The sequence below is a fragment of the Drosophila persimilis genome, unplaced genomic scaffold (assembly GCF_003286085.1).
Source record: "Drosophila persimilis strain 14011-0111.01,24,50 unplaced genomic scaffold, DperRS2 tig00000808-arrow-arrow-pilon, whole genome shotgun sequence".
Taxonomy (NCBI): Eukaryota; Metazoa; Arthropoda; class Insecta; order Diptera; family Drosophilidae; genus Drosophila; species Drosophila persimilis.
The window spans coordinates 1,173,910-1,188,964 of record NW_020825357.1 but is presented as its reverse complement, the minus strand read 5'-3'; the positions used below and the strand labels follow the sequence as shown (position 1 = coordinate 1,188,964).

The following is a 15,055-nucleotide window of genomic DNA, read 5'->3' as shown; positions in this document are numbered from 1 at the left end:
AGTGAAAAATAAGAAGCTACCACCGAACCACCGATCCGATGTGTATGTGTATGTGTGTGTGTGTGTGTGTTTTTTTTGTTTGTGTGCCTGTGCATGTGCTTTTTGGGGAGACTGTATGTGTCGCAGTGGTGCTAAAAATAGTTGGGGAAAATGCCTCACAGCCCAAGGAATATGAATATGAAGAAGAAAGATCTTTAGATCTGATTTATATCGAAAGAAAATCAAAGTGTGTGTGTGTGTGTGTGTGTGTGAGACAGAGACAGAGACACGGAGAGAGAGATCTATTAAACAAAAACCGTGTGACAGGTCCATGCATAAAAGTAAATCAAGTAAAAGATACAAAATCCGAACGACAGACATAATAAATGTTTGCCAAAAAGTGGCAGTGACAAATGTGTATCTGTATCTCTCGAAACTCGAATAAAAAGTGAAAATGCATAAACATTTTTTTTGGAAATTTAATTTTGGTTTTTTGGTTGTTTTTTTTTGGTTTCGTTGAATTTAATGTGATTTTTCTTCTCCATCTCTTGCCCCCCTGCTCTTGCTGCTGCTCCTGCCCGACGCTGCGCTGTATTCGATTTCAGCATCATAAAGAAGCGAGATCAAAGATACATAGATAAATATATATAAAAATAGAAAAAGTATATCAAGTGAAGAAGCAAATCAAAAAAGAGAAAAGTGATCGAGAGGTGTTCCATTCTTCAAGTGCAGTTTCATCTGCATTCCTGATTTGGTTGTCATTTGTCAAATGATAGTATATCAGTGATATATAACGAAGCAACAAAATGCAACGACAAAATCCGAACCCCTACCAGCAGCAGCAGCAGCAGCAGCAGCAGCAGCAACAAGTGCAGCAGCACCAGCAGCAGTACTCCACTCAGGAGTACTCGCACTCCAGCCAGGAGCAGCATCAGCAGCAAAGGATTAGCCGCACCGAACAGCATGTTCAGAGGAGTCAAATCACCAGCACCCAGCAACGAGGTCAGTCCACGCGCAGGGGTTCATTCATTGCGGCGGGGGGGGGGGGAAGGCTCCACCCTTAAGGCTTCAGTGGGGATTCACACCGTGGATTTAGAATCCCCACTGTTCCGCAATGAGGCGACTCTTCCTCCCGTTGCTGCAGACGCAAAGAGCTTTTCATCATCCTGCTTGTTATTTCACCAAAAGTGACCTTGAAAATGTCCTTTACTGCATGCGGCCCCACCGAATCAATCGTTGGTTTCATTTGTGCCTTGCGATCTATTTGGGGGCTTACATCTATTTTTTACATTTATTTCAGAACAATTAGGGGATAGATTTTGGGATAGGCTTGAGGCTGGATCGTCTCATTTTATTGGGTCTCATAGAGTCGTTTCTTTTCATAGAAAACGGAAGAGCATCCTATAGCTTTTTCGATATTTATTTTAACCCCGAAAAAGATTGAATTTCCTTTAGAGTACACCATTTTCTCCGCTCCACTTTCTTTATAGAGCTCTGGAAAGTTTCAGCCATTTTGGGATCGTTGAAACGTTAAAATCGTCCCTATTCCATATCCCTATTGTTCATCCCTTTTGTAGGGAGTTATTTTACCAAGAATCAATGAAAAAAGAGCCATAGAATTCAGGGGAAAATCTAAAACGTAAAAATCTAATATTCAAGAATTTCTGCATTTATTTATACTGTAATTTCAATGTAAACAGATGGAAAAAGCTTACCAGAAACGTATCCATTGCAATAAACAAAATCCCGACAAAGGAAAACTGCGAAAAATGAGAAAATACAGAGCATTAGAAATGTTTATTGGATAATAAGTTCAAGATAAATCGTATTTCCTACAGCTAAAACCAATAAATATACTAAAGAAATATTTGAAGAAAATATTCATAAATATTTCTCTACACTTTAAACATTTATATTCTCAATATACACATATGCACACCTTCTTATATAAATATATATAAGTATATCATTAAAATGTCCCGAAAGAAACCCAAGAACAAACACTCGGGAAGGGAGAAAGGGAAAAAGAATCTTTTCCAACTCGTACATAATATATTTATATTCATGTGTCAACTGGTGTTCCAACTCGTACATAATATATTTATATTCATGTGTCAACTGGTGTTTCATCATTTAAATCTTAATTGATGATCAGGCAGTCGAAATTCGTAACAAAATTCGGCAGACTATTTATAGGTTTATCTTTTCATCTGCCAAGATCCCATAAGACTGCACTGACACACATATACGGATACTGCCTACATATAGATACTTTATCTACTTATATCTATGGGCGTATAAGAGTCGTCGTGCGATGCCAAGAAATTTGTTTACATTTCAGCTGTGGGCAAGAGTGAGTAGGATATACTCTCTCGTCTCTTATACGATCGGTCGGTGCTTGCGGGAGAGCAGACCCCAAAGAGAAAGCAGAGAGGCAGGAAGATAGAGAGACAGCTGTTTCTCAAAATTTGTTTACCTTTCGAATGGTGCGTGCTCTTTCAATCAGCTGTTTCGGAAGTCGTCAACCTGTAGATACCACATACCACATACATATGTATCTACAAGTACCTTACGCTAATGACACACTTCTTAGAGATACAATTGATAAACAAATTCTTCTAGATAGAATACAAACAATCTACAGATATGCAGGCACACTTTTAGATGCTTCGCACCTATAGATAGTGTTTGCTTATGGATGATCCCCACTATAAATAGTTCCATTCATGTGCCAACTCTACAAATAAGTTAACTTTTACCCTTTCAGAGATACTAATCGACGAGTAAATGAACTTGAAGTTCACTTAAAGTTAATGAATTTTAAAATAAGGTTTAAGGACCTTTGGGGTGGAAGTTATCCTTAAGTTTTACTTGAGGCACAAACTTGGAAATTCTAATTTTTGGATTTATTTTAGAAATAATTAAAATTATATACGTTTCATAGATGGTATTTAAAAGATAAATTGTAGTAAATACCATTTCGATGGTTTTTCATACAATTTGTAACGCTGGACACTCTTTTCTTTGTGGAATCTTTTGCACCCAAAAAGGAAAGACTTTCCAGGTTTAAATCTCCCTCTTGTGTATTTTTTGTTGCCTATAAATCCCCTATTTATGCCTTGAACCCACATAATTTTGTTGCTCTCATTGCCGGCTATCAAAAATCACAAAAATTCTAATCGGAATTTATCTTTCAGTCCAACAACATTCTGGCGGTGGCACCATCATTGGCGGCGGCAGTGGCATCAACTACGTGCCCCCCGCATTGACACACGTCTATGCCCAGGGCGACATCTCGCCGCCGGTGTTCGAGCAGATCTTCAAGAACGCTCGCTTCGCTCAGGGCGGCAATGCCCTGTTCGAGGGACGGCTGCGTGGCAATCCGAAGCCGTTCGTGACCTGGACCCGAAAAGGCGCACCACTTCTCGAGTCCCAGAAGTTCCGAATGAGCTACAACGAGGCCACCGGCGATGTCTCGCTGCTGATCAATCAGATCGGGCCCGGGGATGAGGGCGAGTACACCTGCACCGCTCGCAATCAGTACGGGGAGGCCATCTGCAGTGTCTACATCCAGCCGGAGGGGGCACCGATGCCAGCGATGCAGCAGCCCATCCAGAATCTGGAGAAGAACATCTACTCGAACGGGTACTCGTACACGTCCATCGAGGAGGAGTTCCGCGTGGACACCTTTGAGTATAGACTGCTGCGCGAGGTCTCCTTCCGGGAGGCCATCACCCGTCGCTCTGGCTACGAGCTGGACTCCCAGCTCTCCCAGGAGCTCGACCGCTCCCTGGGCCCTGCGCACGCCCCACAAATCTCGCAGAAGCCGCGCAGCTCGAAGCTCATTGAGGGCTCCGATGCGGTGTTCACCGCCCGCGTGGGCTCCAACCCGAAGCCCCGTCTCACGTGGTTCCACAACGGCCAGCGTCTGGTGGCGTCTCAGAAGTACGAGATCTCCTATTCGAGCGGCGTGGCCACGCTGCGCGTGAAGAATGCCACCGCCAAGGACGGCGGCCATTACACCCTGCTGGCCGAGAATTTCCAGGGCTGTGTCGTCTCCTCTGCCGTCCTGGCCGTGGAGCCTGCGGCGGAGTCTGCCTACGAGCCGAAGTCCGTGGACGTGATGGCCGAGCAGCTGGAGGCGGGCAAGGCCCTGCCCCCGGCGTTCGTCAAGGCCTTTGCCGATCGCGAGGTAACCGAAGGACGCATGACGCGATTCGACTGTAGGGTGACTGGAAATCCCTATCCGGAGGTCTTCTGGTTCATCAATGGCCGTCAAGTGCGCGACGATGCCTCGCACAAGATTCTCGTGAACGAATCGGGCAGCCACTCGCTGATGATCACGAACGTGACCCGGCTGGATGGCGGCGCTGTCCAGTGCCTGGCCCGGAACAAGGCCGGCGAGGTGGCCATCGAGGCGCAGTTGAATGTGCTGGAGAAGGAACAGGTTGTTGCACCGCAATTTGTTCAGCGCTTCAGCACGATGACTGTCCGCGAGGGCGAACCCATCACGATGAGTGCCAATGCCATTGGCACGCCCCTGCCGCGCATCACCTGGCAGAAGGATGGCGTTCAGATCTCCTCAACGGCCGAGCGATTTGTGGGCATTGATGGGGGCGCCACCTGTCTGGAGATACCGCGTGTCCAGGCCACGGACGCCGGCTGGTACCAGTGCACGGCTCAGAATATTGCCGGATCCACGGCCAACCGGGCCAGGCTCTATGTGGAAGTGCCCCGAGAGCAGCCGTCGCAAGAACAGAGGCGTTTGAATCTCCCAAGACCCACCAAAGTGATCGAGCCAGAGTGAGTAAAAAAGACACAGATACCTGTGCATCCCATAGATACTCATGGATATCCTTCTTGTTGTAGGCCCATTCCTGGCCCCGAGATCATCTACTTGCGCCACGTGGAGCGCGCCAAGCCCCATCTGCGTCCTGGCGAGGAGGACCGCGTGTATCCGCCGCCGCAGTTTATTATCCCGCTGCAGAATGTGCAGCAGACCGAAGGCGGTCGCGTCCATATGGAGGCGCGCATTGAGCCCGTCGGCGATCCCACAATGGTCGTCGAGTGGTACCTCAATGGACGTCCCCTGGCAGCCAGTAAGTACACCGATCATCCAGGCAAACTCCTATATTGATCGCCTGTCTTTCTTTAGGTGCCCGTGCCACATCTGTCTTCAAGTTTGGCTTCATCGCTCTCGATCTGCTGAGCATCATGGGCCACGATTCTGGGGAATACATGTGCCGCGTGAGCAATGCCAGTGGCGTGGCCGAGTCCCGGGCCATTCTCTCGGTGGTTCAGCGTCCGTCCATCGATCAGTCGTCGCAGAATCCGAACAGCGTGCAGTACATCTCGCAGCTGGAGGACTATTCGCGCTACCAGCGCCAGGAGAGCTCCGAGGAGCAACTCAACCAGGCTCCGCAGTTCATACGCCCGCTGCGCGATCTGGGCGAGTTCGAGGAGGGCAAGAATGTGCACTTCGAGGCACAGGTGACGCCCGTCAACGATCCCTCGATGCGCGTGGAGTGGTACAAGGATGGCCTGCCCATTACGGCCAGTTCCAGGATCACGGCCATCTTCAACTTCGGCTACGTCTCCCTGAACATCCTGCACCTGAGAGCCGAGGACTCTGGCACTTACACTGTGCGCGCCGTCAATCGCATTGGCGAGGCCATCAGTCAGTCCATCATCCGCGTCCATGTGCGCTCTCAGGTCACCGCCGATCTGGGCATACCCGAGCAGCAGCGCTACATCGAGAAGACCGAGCAGCTGGAGGACTATCGCAGCAAGTCCCAGCAGCGTCGTCATGTCCAGGAGGCCCCCGAGGCCATTGCCCCGCCGCAGTTCAAGACGCCCATCCAGAACCAGCTCGATCTGCGGGAGCACGCGCATGCGCACTTTGAGGCGCGCCTCGAGCCCGTCGGCGACTCGACCATGCGCGTCGAGTGGCTGAAGGACGGCCAGCCCCTGGAGGCGAGCAGCCGCATCACCACCTACCACAACTTCGGCTACGTGGCGCTGACCATCAAGCAGCTGACCATCTACGATGCAGGAACCTACACCTGTCGCGCCTACAACGCCATGGGCCAGGACACCACCGTGGCCCAGCTGACGGTCATCTCAAAGAATGAAATCGTCTCCGAGTCGCAGCACCCCGGGGGTCTGCAGAAGATCCAACATCTGGAGGACTCTTCGCGCTACGGGCGCCGCGAGGAGGAGGAGATCTGCATCAATCAGGCTCCCCGCTTCCTGGGGCCCATGAAGGGCACCACCAAGATCCTGGAGGGCCAGCGCGCCCACTTCGAGGCACGCGTGGAGCCCCAGAGCGATCTGGGCATGCAGATCGAGTGGTACCACAACGGACGCTCGATCACGGCCGCCAATCGCATCCAAACGTACTACGATTTTGGCTACGTGGCCCTTGACATATCCCAAGTGAGGGCCGAGGATGCGGGCGTCTATCTGGTGGTGGCCAGGAACAAGCTAGGTGAAGCTCAGTTGCAGGCAACGATGGTAGTGGAAAGTACGTACAGAAAACATGCCAATTCTCTGGAGAATCATCCCCTCCCTAACCATCTAATCCTCTGTTTTGTTCCCTTTCGCAGCTCGTTCCAATATCGACACATCTAGCATGCATCGTGGCCTCTACGAGAAGACCCAGAATCTGGAGAACAAGCCATTCGTGGAGCCCCAGTACGACATTGAGGAGATCTCCAAGTCGAAGCCCGTGTTCGTCCAGCCCCTGGCCGATCCCAAGCCCATCCATGATGGCAAGAACATCCATCTGGAGTGCCGTCTGGAGCCCATGGGTGATCCGACCATGCGCGTCGAGTGGTTCCACAATGGCCGCCCCGTGACAGTGGGCTCTCGCTTCAGGACCTACTACGACTTCGGTTTTGTGGCTCTGGACATCATCAAGGCCACGGCCGCGGACTCTGGAGAGTACACGGTACGTGCCACCAATCACCTGGGCACGGCCCACACCTCTGCCTGTGTGCGGGTCATCGACCGCACGGATGTCGTCACGGAGACCCAGAACGAACAGTCCCTGGAGCAGATCCAACTGCTGGAGGACTCGCGTCGTCGGCAGCATCGCGAGGAGGACATCACCGTGATGCAGGCGCCACAGTTCACGCGGGCGCTGCACAACATCGAGACCGTCGAGGGCACCAATGTCCATCTGGAGTGCCGCCTGCAGCCCGTGGGGGATCCCTCGATGCGTATCGAATGGTTCGTGAACGGCAAGCCCGTCAAGACGGGCCATCGCTTCCGTCCCGCCTACGAGTTCGACTACGTGGCCCTTGATCTCTTGGGCTGCTATGCCATCGATTCGGGGGTGTACACGTGCCAGGCGAGGAATCAGCTCGGCGAGGCCGTCACCTCCTGCTCCGTGAGGATCACCTCGAAGAACGACCTGATCCTGGAAACCCAGAACGAGTCGGGCCTGCAAAAGATCGCCTATCTGGAGGATACATCCCGGTACCGTCGCAACGTGGAGGTGGATGAGGTCGTCAACATCCGTCCGCGATTCCTCACGCAACCCAAGAGCCTGACCAACACCCGCGAGGGCGGCCACGCCCATTTCGAGTGCAAGATTGAACCCGTCACGGATCCCAATCTGAAGGTCGAATGGTTCAAGAACGGACGTCCCATCACCGTGGGTCATCGCTTCCGTCCCATCCATGATTTTGGCTATGTGGCTTTGGATATTGTCCACCTGATTGCCGAGGATTCGGGCATCTACACCTGCCGGGCCGTCAATCTGATTGGCTCCGACGAGACCCAAGTGGAGCTGCAGTGCCGCAGCAGCGAGCAGATCGTCACGGTGACCCAGAACGAGGCGGGTCTCGAGCAGATCCACTATCTGGAGGACCGTTCGAGGTACAGCCGTCGCGAGGAGATCGACGAGAGCACCAAGCAGGCGCCCGTCTTCACCACATCCCTGAAGAACATCGAGATCAAGGAGAACCAGCGTGCGCACTTTGAGTGCCGCCTGATCCCCGTTTCGGATCCATCGATGCGCGTGGAATGGTACCACAACAATCTGCCCCTCAAGTCGGGCTCTCGCTTCACGGAAACCTCCAACTTTGGCTTTGTGGCTCTCGATATCATGTCCACTCTGCCAGAGGACGCCGGCACCTACACCTGTCGCGCCTTCAACGCCGTTGGCGAGGCCATCACCTCCGCGGTGGCTGTGGTGCACACGAAGAAATCGATTTACCTGGAATCGCAGCACGAGACGGCTCTGCCGCGTCTACAGCACCTGGAGGATGGCTCCAAGCGCCAGCGGATCAGCGTCCAGGATGAGTTTGTCTCCCAGGCTCCGGTCTTCACGATGCCCGTGCGGGATGTTCGTGTCGCCGAGAACCAGGCCGTGCACTTTGAGGCGCGTTTGATCCCGGTGGGCGATCCCAACCTGAAGGTCGAGTGGCTGCGCAACGGCCAGCCCATCGAGGCCTCCAACCGCACCACCACAATGCATGACTTTGGCTATGTGGCGCTGAACATGAAGTACGTGAATCCCGAGGATTCAGGCAGCTACAGCTGCCGTGCCATCAACGAGCTGGGTCAGGCGGTGACCTCTGCCTCGCTGATTGTCCAATCGAAGACGGCCATTCAGCTGGAGACCCAACACGAGGCAGCCATGCACAAGATCCATCAACTGGAGGACCACAGCCGCTACCAGCGACGCGAGGAGGAGGAGTATACGGTCACGACGGCCCCGGTGTTTGTCACGAAGCTCATTGGCCCCACGAACCTGAAGGAGGGACAGTCGGCCCACTACGAGTGCCGCATTGAACCGTATCCGGATCCCAATCTCAAGGTCGAGTGGTTCCACAACGGGAAGCCCCTGAGCACGGGCCATCGTTTCCGCACCACCTACGATTTCGGCTTTGCCGCCTTGGACATCCTCACGGTCTATGCGGAAGACTCCGGCGAGTACACCTGCCGTGTGACCAATAATCTGGGCGAGGCGGTCAATTCGATCGTCCTGAATGTCACCTCCCGCTCCTCGATCATCCATGAGACGCAGCACGAGGACGCTCTGTCGAAGATTGCCCATCTGGAGGACGCCTCACGGTTCCAGCGAAAGGCGGACGAAGAGCAGTTCCATGCAGAGCGACCGCAGTTCGGGCGCTCTCTGCGCAACGCCAAGGTCAACGAGGGCACGCCAGTGCACCTGGAGGCCACACTGATACCCGTCAACGATCCCACAATGAAGGTCGAGTGGTACTGCAATGGCACACCCATCCAGACAGGACATCGCTTCAAGACCACCTACGACTTTGGTTTCGTGGCCCTGGACATCCTGTATGCGCATGCCGAGGACACTGGCACGTACATGTGCAAGGCCAAGAATGCCATTGGAGAGGCAGTGACGACATGTGCTGTAAACGTAACAGGTACGGATATCCCAAGCCTCCCTAGAAGGGCCCACCCACTATAATCTCTGGTCCTTTTCTTACAGCAAACAAAACCCTCGATCTGGACACTATGGATGCTGAAAGACTGGAGAAGATCCGCCAACTGGAGAGCTATGCCCCACCCACAAAGCCCGTGGTTGAGGAGAAGGGCTCCAAGCCCATTTTCCTAACGCCCCTGAGCAACCTGGAGCACCTGAAGGAGGGCGAACACGCCCATCTCGAGTGCCGCGTGGAGCCCATCAACGATCCGAATCTGAAGATCGAGTGGTTCTGCAACGGCAAGCAACTGCCGATGGGCCATCGTTTCCGCACCACCCACGACTTTGGCTACGTGGCACTGGACATCCTCTATGTGTATGGCGAGGACACCGGCACGTACATGTGCAAGGCCACCAATCTGTTGGGCGAGGCGGTGAACACCTGCAATGTGCGGGTGTTGAACCGCCGCAGCATGATCTTGGACACCCAACACCCTGATGCCCTGGAGAAGATCCAGAAGCTGGAATCGAAGGTCGTGAATGCCCGCACTGAGGTCGGCGATCATCCCATCAGTCCGCCGCACTTTACGGCGGAGTTGCGCGGCTCCACGGAGATCTACGAGGGACAGACGGCGCACTTTGAGGCCCAGGTGGCACCGGTGCACGATCCCAACCTTCGCATCGAGTTCTACCACAACGGAAAGCCCCTGCCATCGGCGGCCCGCTTCCACATCACCTTCGACTTTGGCTACGTGTCGCTGGACATCACCCATGCCGTCGCCGAGGACGCCGGGGAGTATTCCGTGCGGGCCGTCAATGCCATGGGACAGGCGGTGTCGGCAACCAATTTGCGGGTGATTGCCCGCGGCACCATCATCTCGGACACGCAGCACCCGGAGGGTCTGGAGAAGATCCGCAAGCTCGAGTCCGCGGCGCCGCATCAGCGCCAGGAGGTGGAGACACCCGGCACTCGCCAGCGTCCGGTGTTCACGCAGCCGCTGCAGAACATCGATCGGATCAATGAGCACCAGACGGCGCACTTTGAGGCGCGCCTGATCCCCGTGGGGGATCCCAATCTGAAGGTCGAATGGTACCGCAACGAGAAGATCATCGAGGACAGCTCTCGCATCACCAAGCAAGCCGACTTTGGATTCGTTTCTCTGGACATTTCGCACATCCGGAAGGAGGACGAGGGCGTGTACATGTGCCGTGCCGTCAATCCGCTCGGGGAGGCCGTCACCACCGCCTCCATGCGGATTGTGTCCGAGGCCAGCATCCTGATGGACACCCAACACCCGGACAGCATTAGTCGCATCCATCAGCTGGAGAAACCGTTGGCGCCACGTCCCACAGAGCCCGAGCGTCTCTTCGAGAAGCCCATCTTCACGCAGCTGCTCACGGGACCATCGGAGGTGTGGGAGGGCGCCCATGCGCACTTCGAGGCGAGGGTCGTTCCCGTGGGAGATCCTTCTCTCCGGTTCGAGTGGTTCATCAACGGCGTGGAGCTGCAAATGGGCTCCCGCCTGCGCACCACCCACGACTTTGGCTTCGTGACCCTCGACATTGCCGCAGTGGTGCCGGAGGATGCCGGTGTTTACATGTGCCGCGCCTACAACGCCGCCGGCGAGGCTGTCTCCTCTACGGCCATGAAGGTCAAGACCAAGTCGAACATCGACGGCCAGCCCTTGATCCCTGAATCGTGGGAGGCCATCCGTCTGAAGGAGGCCGCCATGAACCGCGTCCCGGAGATGTTTGTGGACTCCACGCCTCAGCAGGCGCCTGTCTTCACGACACATCTGCAATCGTACGACAAGTTGCACGAGGGACAGCATGTCCTGCTGGAGGCCCAAGTAGAGCCCCGAGCAGATCCCAATCTGCGCATCGAGTGGTTCAAGAACGGCATCTCCCTGACCACTGGCTCGAGGATACGCAGCACCTTCGACTTTGGCCTGGTGACGCTCTCCATCAACGGATTGAGGGAGGACGACAGTGCCATCTATACCTGCAAGGCCACCAACCAGATCGGGGAGGCCGTGTCCACGTCCTCTCTGAAGATCGAGGACCGTCACTGGCTGCAGGCGGATTCCCTGCATCCCGATGCCCTGCCACGCATTGGGGCATTGGAGGCGCCCAAGGCGGATCGTCCTGCCGCCCCAGAGCCCACGTACGAGACCCCGGTGTTCATCACGCACCTGAACAACATCGAGTGCAAGGAGTCGGACAATGTGCGCTTCGAGTGCAACGTGGAGCCCGCTCGGGATCCCACCATGCAGATCGAGTGGTTCTACAATGGACAGCCGCTGCAGGCGGCGGCCAAATTCAAGTCCATCTACGATTTTGGCTACTGCGCTTTGGATCTGAATAACTCGTATGCGGAGAACAGTGGCATCTACACGTGCAAGGCCACCAATAGCCGGGGATCGGCCACCACATCGGGCACGCTCAAGTGCACCGGGGGCAAGACCATGTTCCTGGACACGCAGCATCCCCAGGGAGAGAGCGGTCTGGAGGCCGTCCAGGAGACAGAAGAGGCCTTGGCCAATCGCTATGCCCAGAAATCGACCAAGCCCGAGACCCAGTACCCACCGCCCGTGTGGACAAAGCCTCTGCAGGCGGAGTTCCATCTGTCGGAGGCGCAGCCCATCCATCTGGAGGCCAATGTGGAGCCCAAGGAGGACCCCAATCTATTCATCGAGTGGTACTTCAACGGCAAGATGCTGCAGCATGGCTCCCGGTTCAAGATGACCACGGAGTTTGGGTTCGTCACGATGGACATGATCGAGGTGTATGCCCGCGATCAGGGCATCTACACGTGCAAGGCGTACAACAAGGCCGGCGAGGCCTTCACCTCCACGACCATCTTCTGCTCCACGAAGGAGAGCATCATTGAGTCCACGCAGCACCCGAAGGGCGCGGAGGGTCTCGAGCAGATCCAGGACCTGGAGGATTCACTGCGCAAGGACGGCTCGAAGCCGGAGCAGCCCGATCTGGGCATTGCGCCGCGCTTCACCACGGAGTTCGTGAACATTGCGGACATTGGGGAAGGAGAGCTGGCCCATTTCGAGGCAAATCTGATTCCTGTCGGGGATCAGAGCATGATCATCGAGTGGTTCTACAATGGCAAGGTCCTGGAGGCCAGCCACCGCGTGCGCACCATCTATGCGTTCGGAACGGTGGCCCTGGAGGTCCTCGGCACCAAGATCGAGGACACTGGCACCTACACGTGCCGTGCCACCAATAAACATGGCACTGCCGAAATCAGCTGCACGCTGGAGTGCGTGGACAAGCCACGTGGCCAGAAGCCACATTTCACCTCCCACATCCAGCCACTGGAGGGCCTGAAGGACGGCCAGGCGGCGCACTTCGAGTGCACGCTGATTCCGGTCAACGATCCGGAGCTGAAGGTCGAATGGTACCACAACGGCACCCTGTTGCGCCACTCGAATCGCATCAAGACCGTCTCCGACTTCGGCTACGTTGTCCTGGACATTGCCTACCTGCAGGACCACGATTCCGGCGAGTATGTGTGCCGTGCCTGGAACAAATACGGCGAGGACTTTACCCGCACGACTCTCAACTGCGGCGGACGCGGCGGCGTCTTCTACGACAGCCTGCAGCCTGACTCCTTGCAGCGTATCCGCGAGCTGGAGTGCCCCCAGGGCCCGCAGGGCGACACCAGTGCCCCCGCGGTGGCAGAGCCACCGAAATTCATCACCCAAATCGCGGATGTCACCAAATTGGTCGAGGGACAGAGCGCCCACTTTGAGGCCCGTCTCACGCCCATCACCGATCCCGATCTGGTGGTGGAATGGTACTTCAACGGCAAGAAACTGCCACATGGCCATCGGTTCCGCACTTTCCACGACTTTGGCATCGTTATCCTGGACATCCTGTACTGCTACGAAGAGAACTCTGGCGTGTACGAGTGTCGGGCGGTCAACAAATACGGAGAGGACTCCACGCGAGCCTCCCTCAAGTGCACCTCAAAGGCCAGCCTCATTTTGGACTCCCAGCTGCCGCGCGGCATGGAGGGCGGCCTTGAGAAGATCGCCAATCTGGAGTACAGCATGGTCCGCACACGCGACGACACCACCACCGAGGAGACCAAGGGCAAGGCTCCCGTCTTCACGGTGCCCCTCGAGAACATCGACAACATGCGGGAGGGCGAGAATGCACACTTTGAGGCCAGGATAACGCCCGCGGACGACCCCAAGCTAAAGGTCGAATGGTTCTGGAATGGACGTCCCCTCAAGGCGGGCTCTCGCTTCCGCACTTTCTGCGACTTTGGCTTTGTTATCCTCGAGATTTCTCCCGTGTATCCCGAGGACTCTGGGGAGTACTCGTGCCGCGCCATCAACGAGTACGGCGAGGCCGTGACCACCTCCACCATGAAAATCCAGGGCAAGCGATCCATCATCATGGAATCGCAGCTGCCGAAGGGCATGGAGGGCACGATCGATCGCATCGCAGAGCTCGAAGGCTTGGGCTCGCGCAGCACAGAGTTTGTGCCCGACGACGACACTGGCAAGCCGCCAGAGTTCATCACGACACCCTTCGACATGGTCATCACGGAGAACTCTCTGGCGCACTTTGAGTGCCGTCTGCAGCCGATCAACGACCCCTCGATGCGCGTGGACTGGTTCCACAATGGCAAGGCCTTGTGGGCCGGCTCTCGCATCAAGACGATCAATGACTTTGGCTTCGTGATCCTCGAGATTGCGGGATGCTATCAGCGGGACACTGGGCTGTACACGTGCAAGGCCACCAACAAGCACGGCGAGGCCACGGTCTCCTGCAAGCTGCAGGTCAAGGGCCGTCAGGGCATCGTCATGGAGCCGCAGCTGCCCTCGAACTTCCGCACTGGCACCGAGAGCCTCCAGAAGCTGGAGGAGAGCATGCACAAGCGGGAGGAGATCATCATCGATGAGGAGCAGCCCAATCCCCCGAAGTTCACCGAGGACATCAAGGACAACCTGGATGTCCCCGAGGGCGGTCCCATTCACTTCGACTGCCGCGTGGAGCCCGTCGGCGATCCCTCGATGCGCATCGAATGGTTCTACAATGGCCGCGTGATGGCCACTGGCTCGAGGGTCCATCAGTTGAATGATTTCGGCTTTATTGCTCTGGATGTGGACTACATCTATGCCCGCGACTCCGGGGAGTACACGTGTCGTGCCACCAACAAGTGGGGCACTGCCACCACCACCGCCAAGGTCACGTGCAAGGGCAAGCACAACATTGTCTACGAGTCGCAGCTGCCCGAGGGCATGACCTCCGATAAGCTCAAAGAACTCGAGCGCGGACGCATACCCGAGGCACCCAAGATCGTCGAACAGGAGTACGGACCACCACAGTTCGTGACACAGATCACCAACGTCACCGTCGAGGAGGCCGAGGCCGTGCGCTTCGAGTGCCAGGTGGAACCCAAAACGGATCCCAGCCTGCGCGTCGAATGGTATCGCAACGGCAAGCCCCTGCCCTCGGGCCATCGCTATAGGAATATCTTTGACATGGGCTTCGTCTCTCTGGACATCCTGTACGTCTATGGCGAGGATTCTGGGGAGTACGTGTGCCGTGCCATCAACAATCATGGCGAGGACCGCACTAGAGCCACAGTCTCCTGCAAAAGTGAGTTTCCCCCACACTTTCTTGCATTTTTTTTCTTTTCTTCAA

The 15,055-nt window shown here is 55.4% G+C and overlaps 1 protein-coding gene across 2 annotated transcripts in view; it reads left to right on the top strand.

Moving 5' to 3' along the window:
- The first annotated feature begins 692 nt into the window (after positions 1-692).
- The window catches only part of LOC6601226 (titin), an 83,113-nt gene continuing 68,750 nt past the window's right edge, over positions 693-15,055 (top strand). The window contains exons 1-6 of one of the 2 annotated variants that reach the window (XM_026993230.1): positions 693-981; positions 3,177-4,782; positions 4,849-5,078; positions 5,135-6,502; positions 6,585-9,383; positions 9,449-15,010. In XM_026993230.1, the coding sequence (XP_026849031.1) occupies positions 786-981; positions 3,177-4,782; positions 4,849-5,078; positions 5,135-6,502; positions 6,585-9,383; positions 9,449-15,010 (11,761 nt within the window). In that variant the 5' untranslated portion in view covers positions 693-785. The remainder of the gene's footprint in view (positions 982-3,176; positions 4,783-4,848; positions 5,079-5,134; positions 6,503-6,584; positions 9,384-9,448; positions 15,011-15,055) is intronic. The other variant, XM_026993231.1, reaches the window with a different exon arrangement.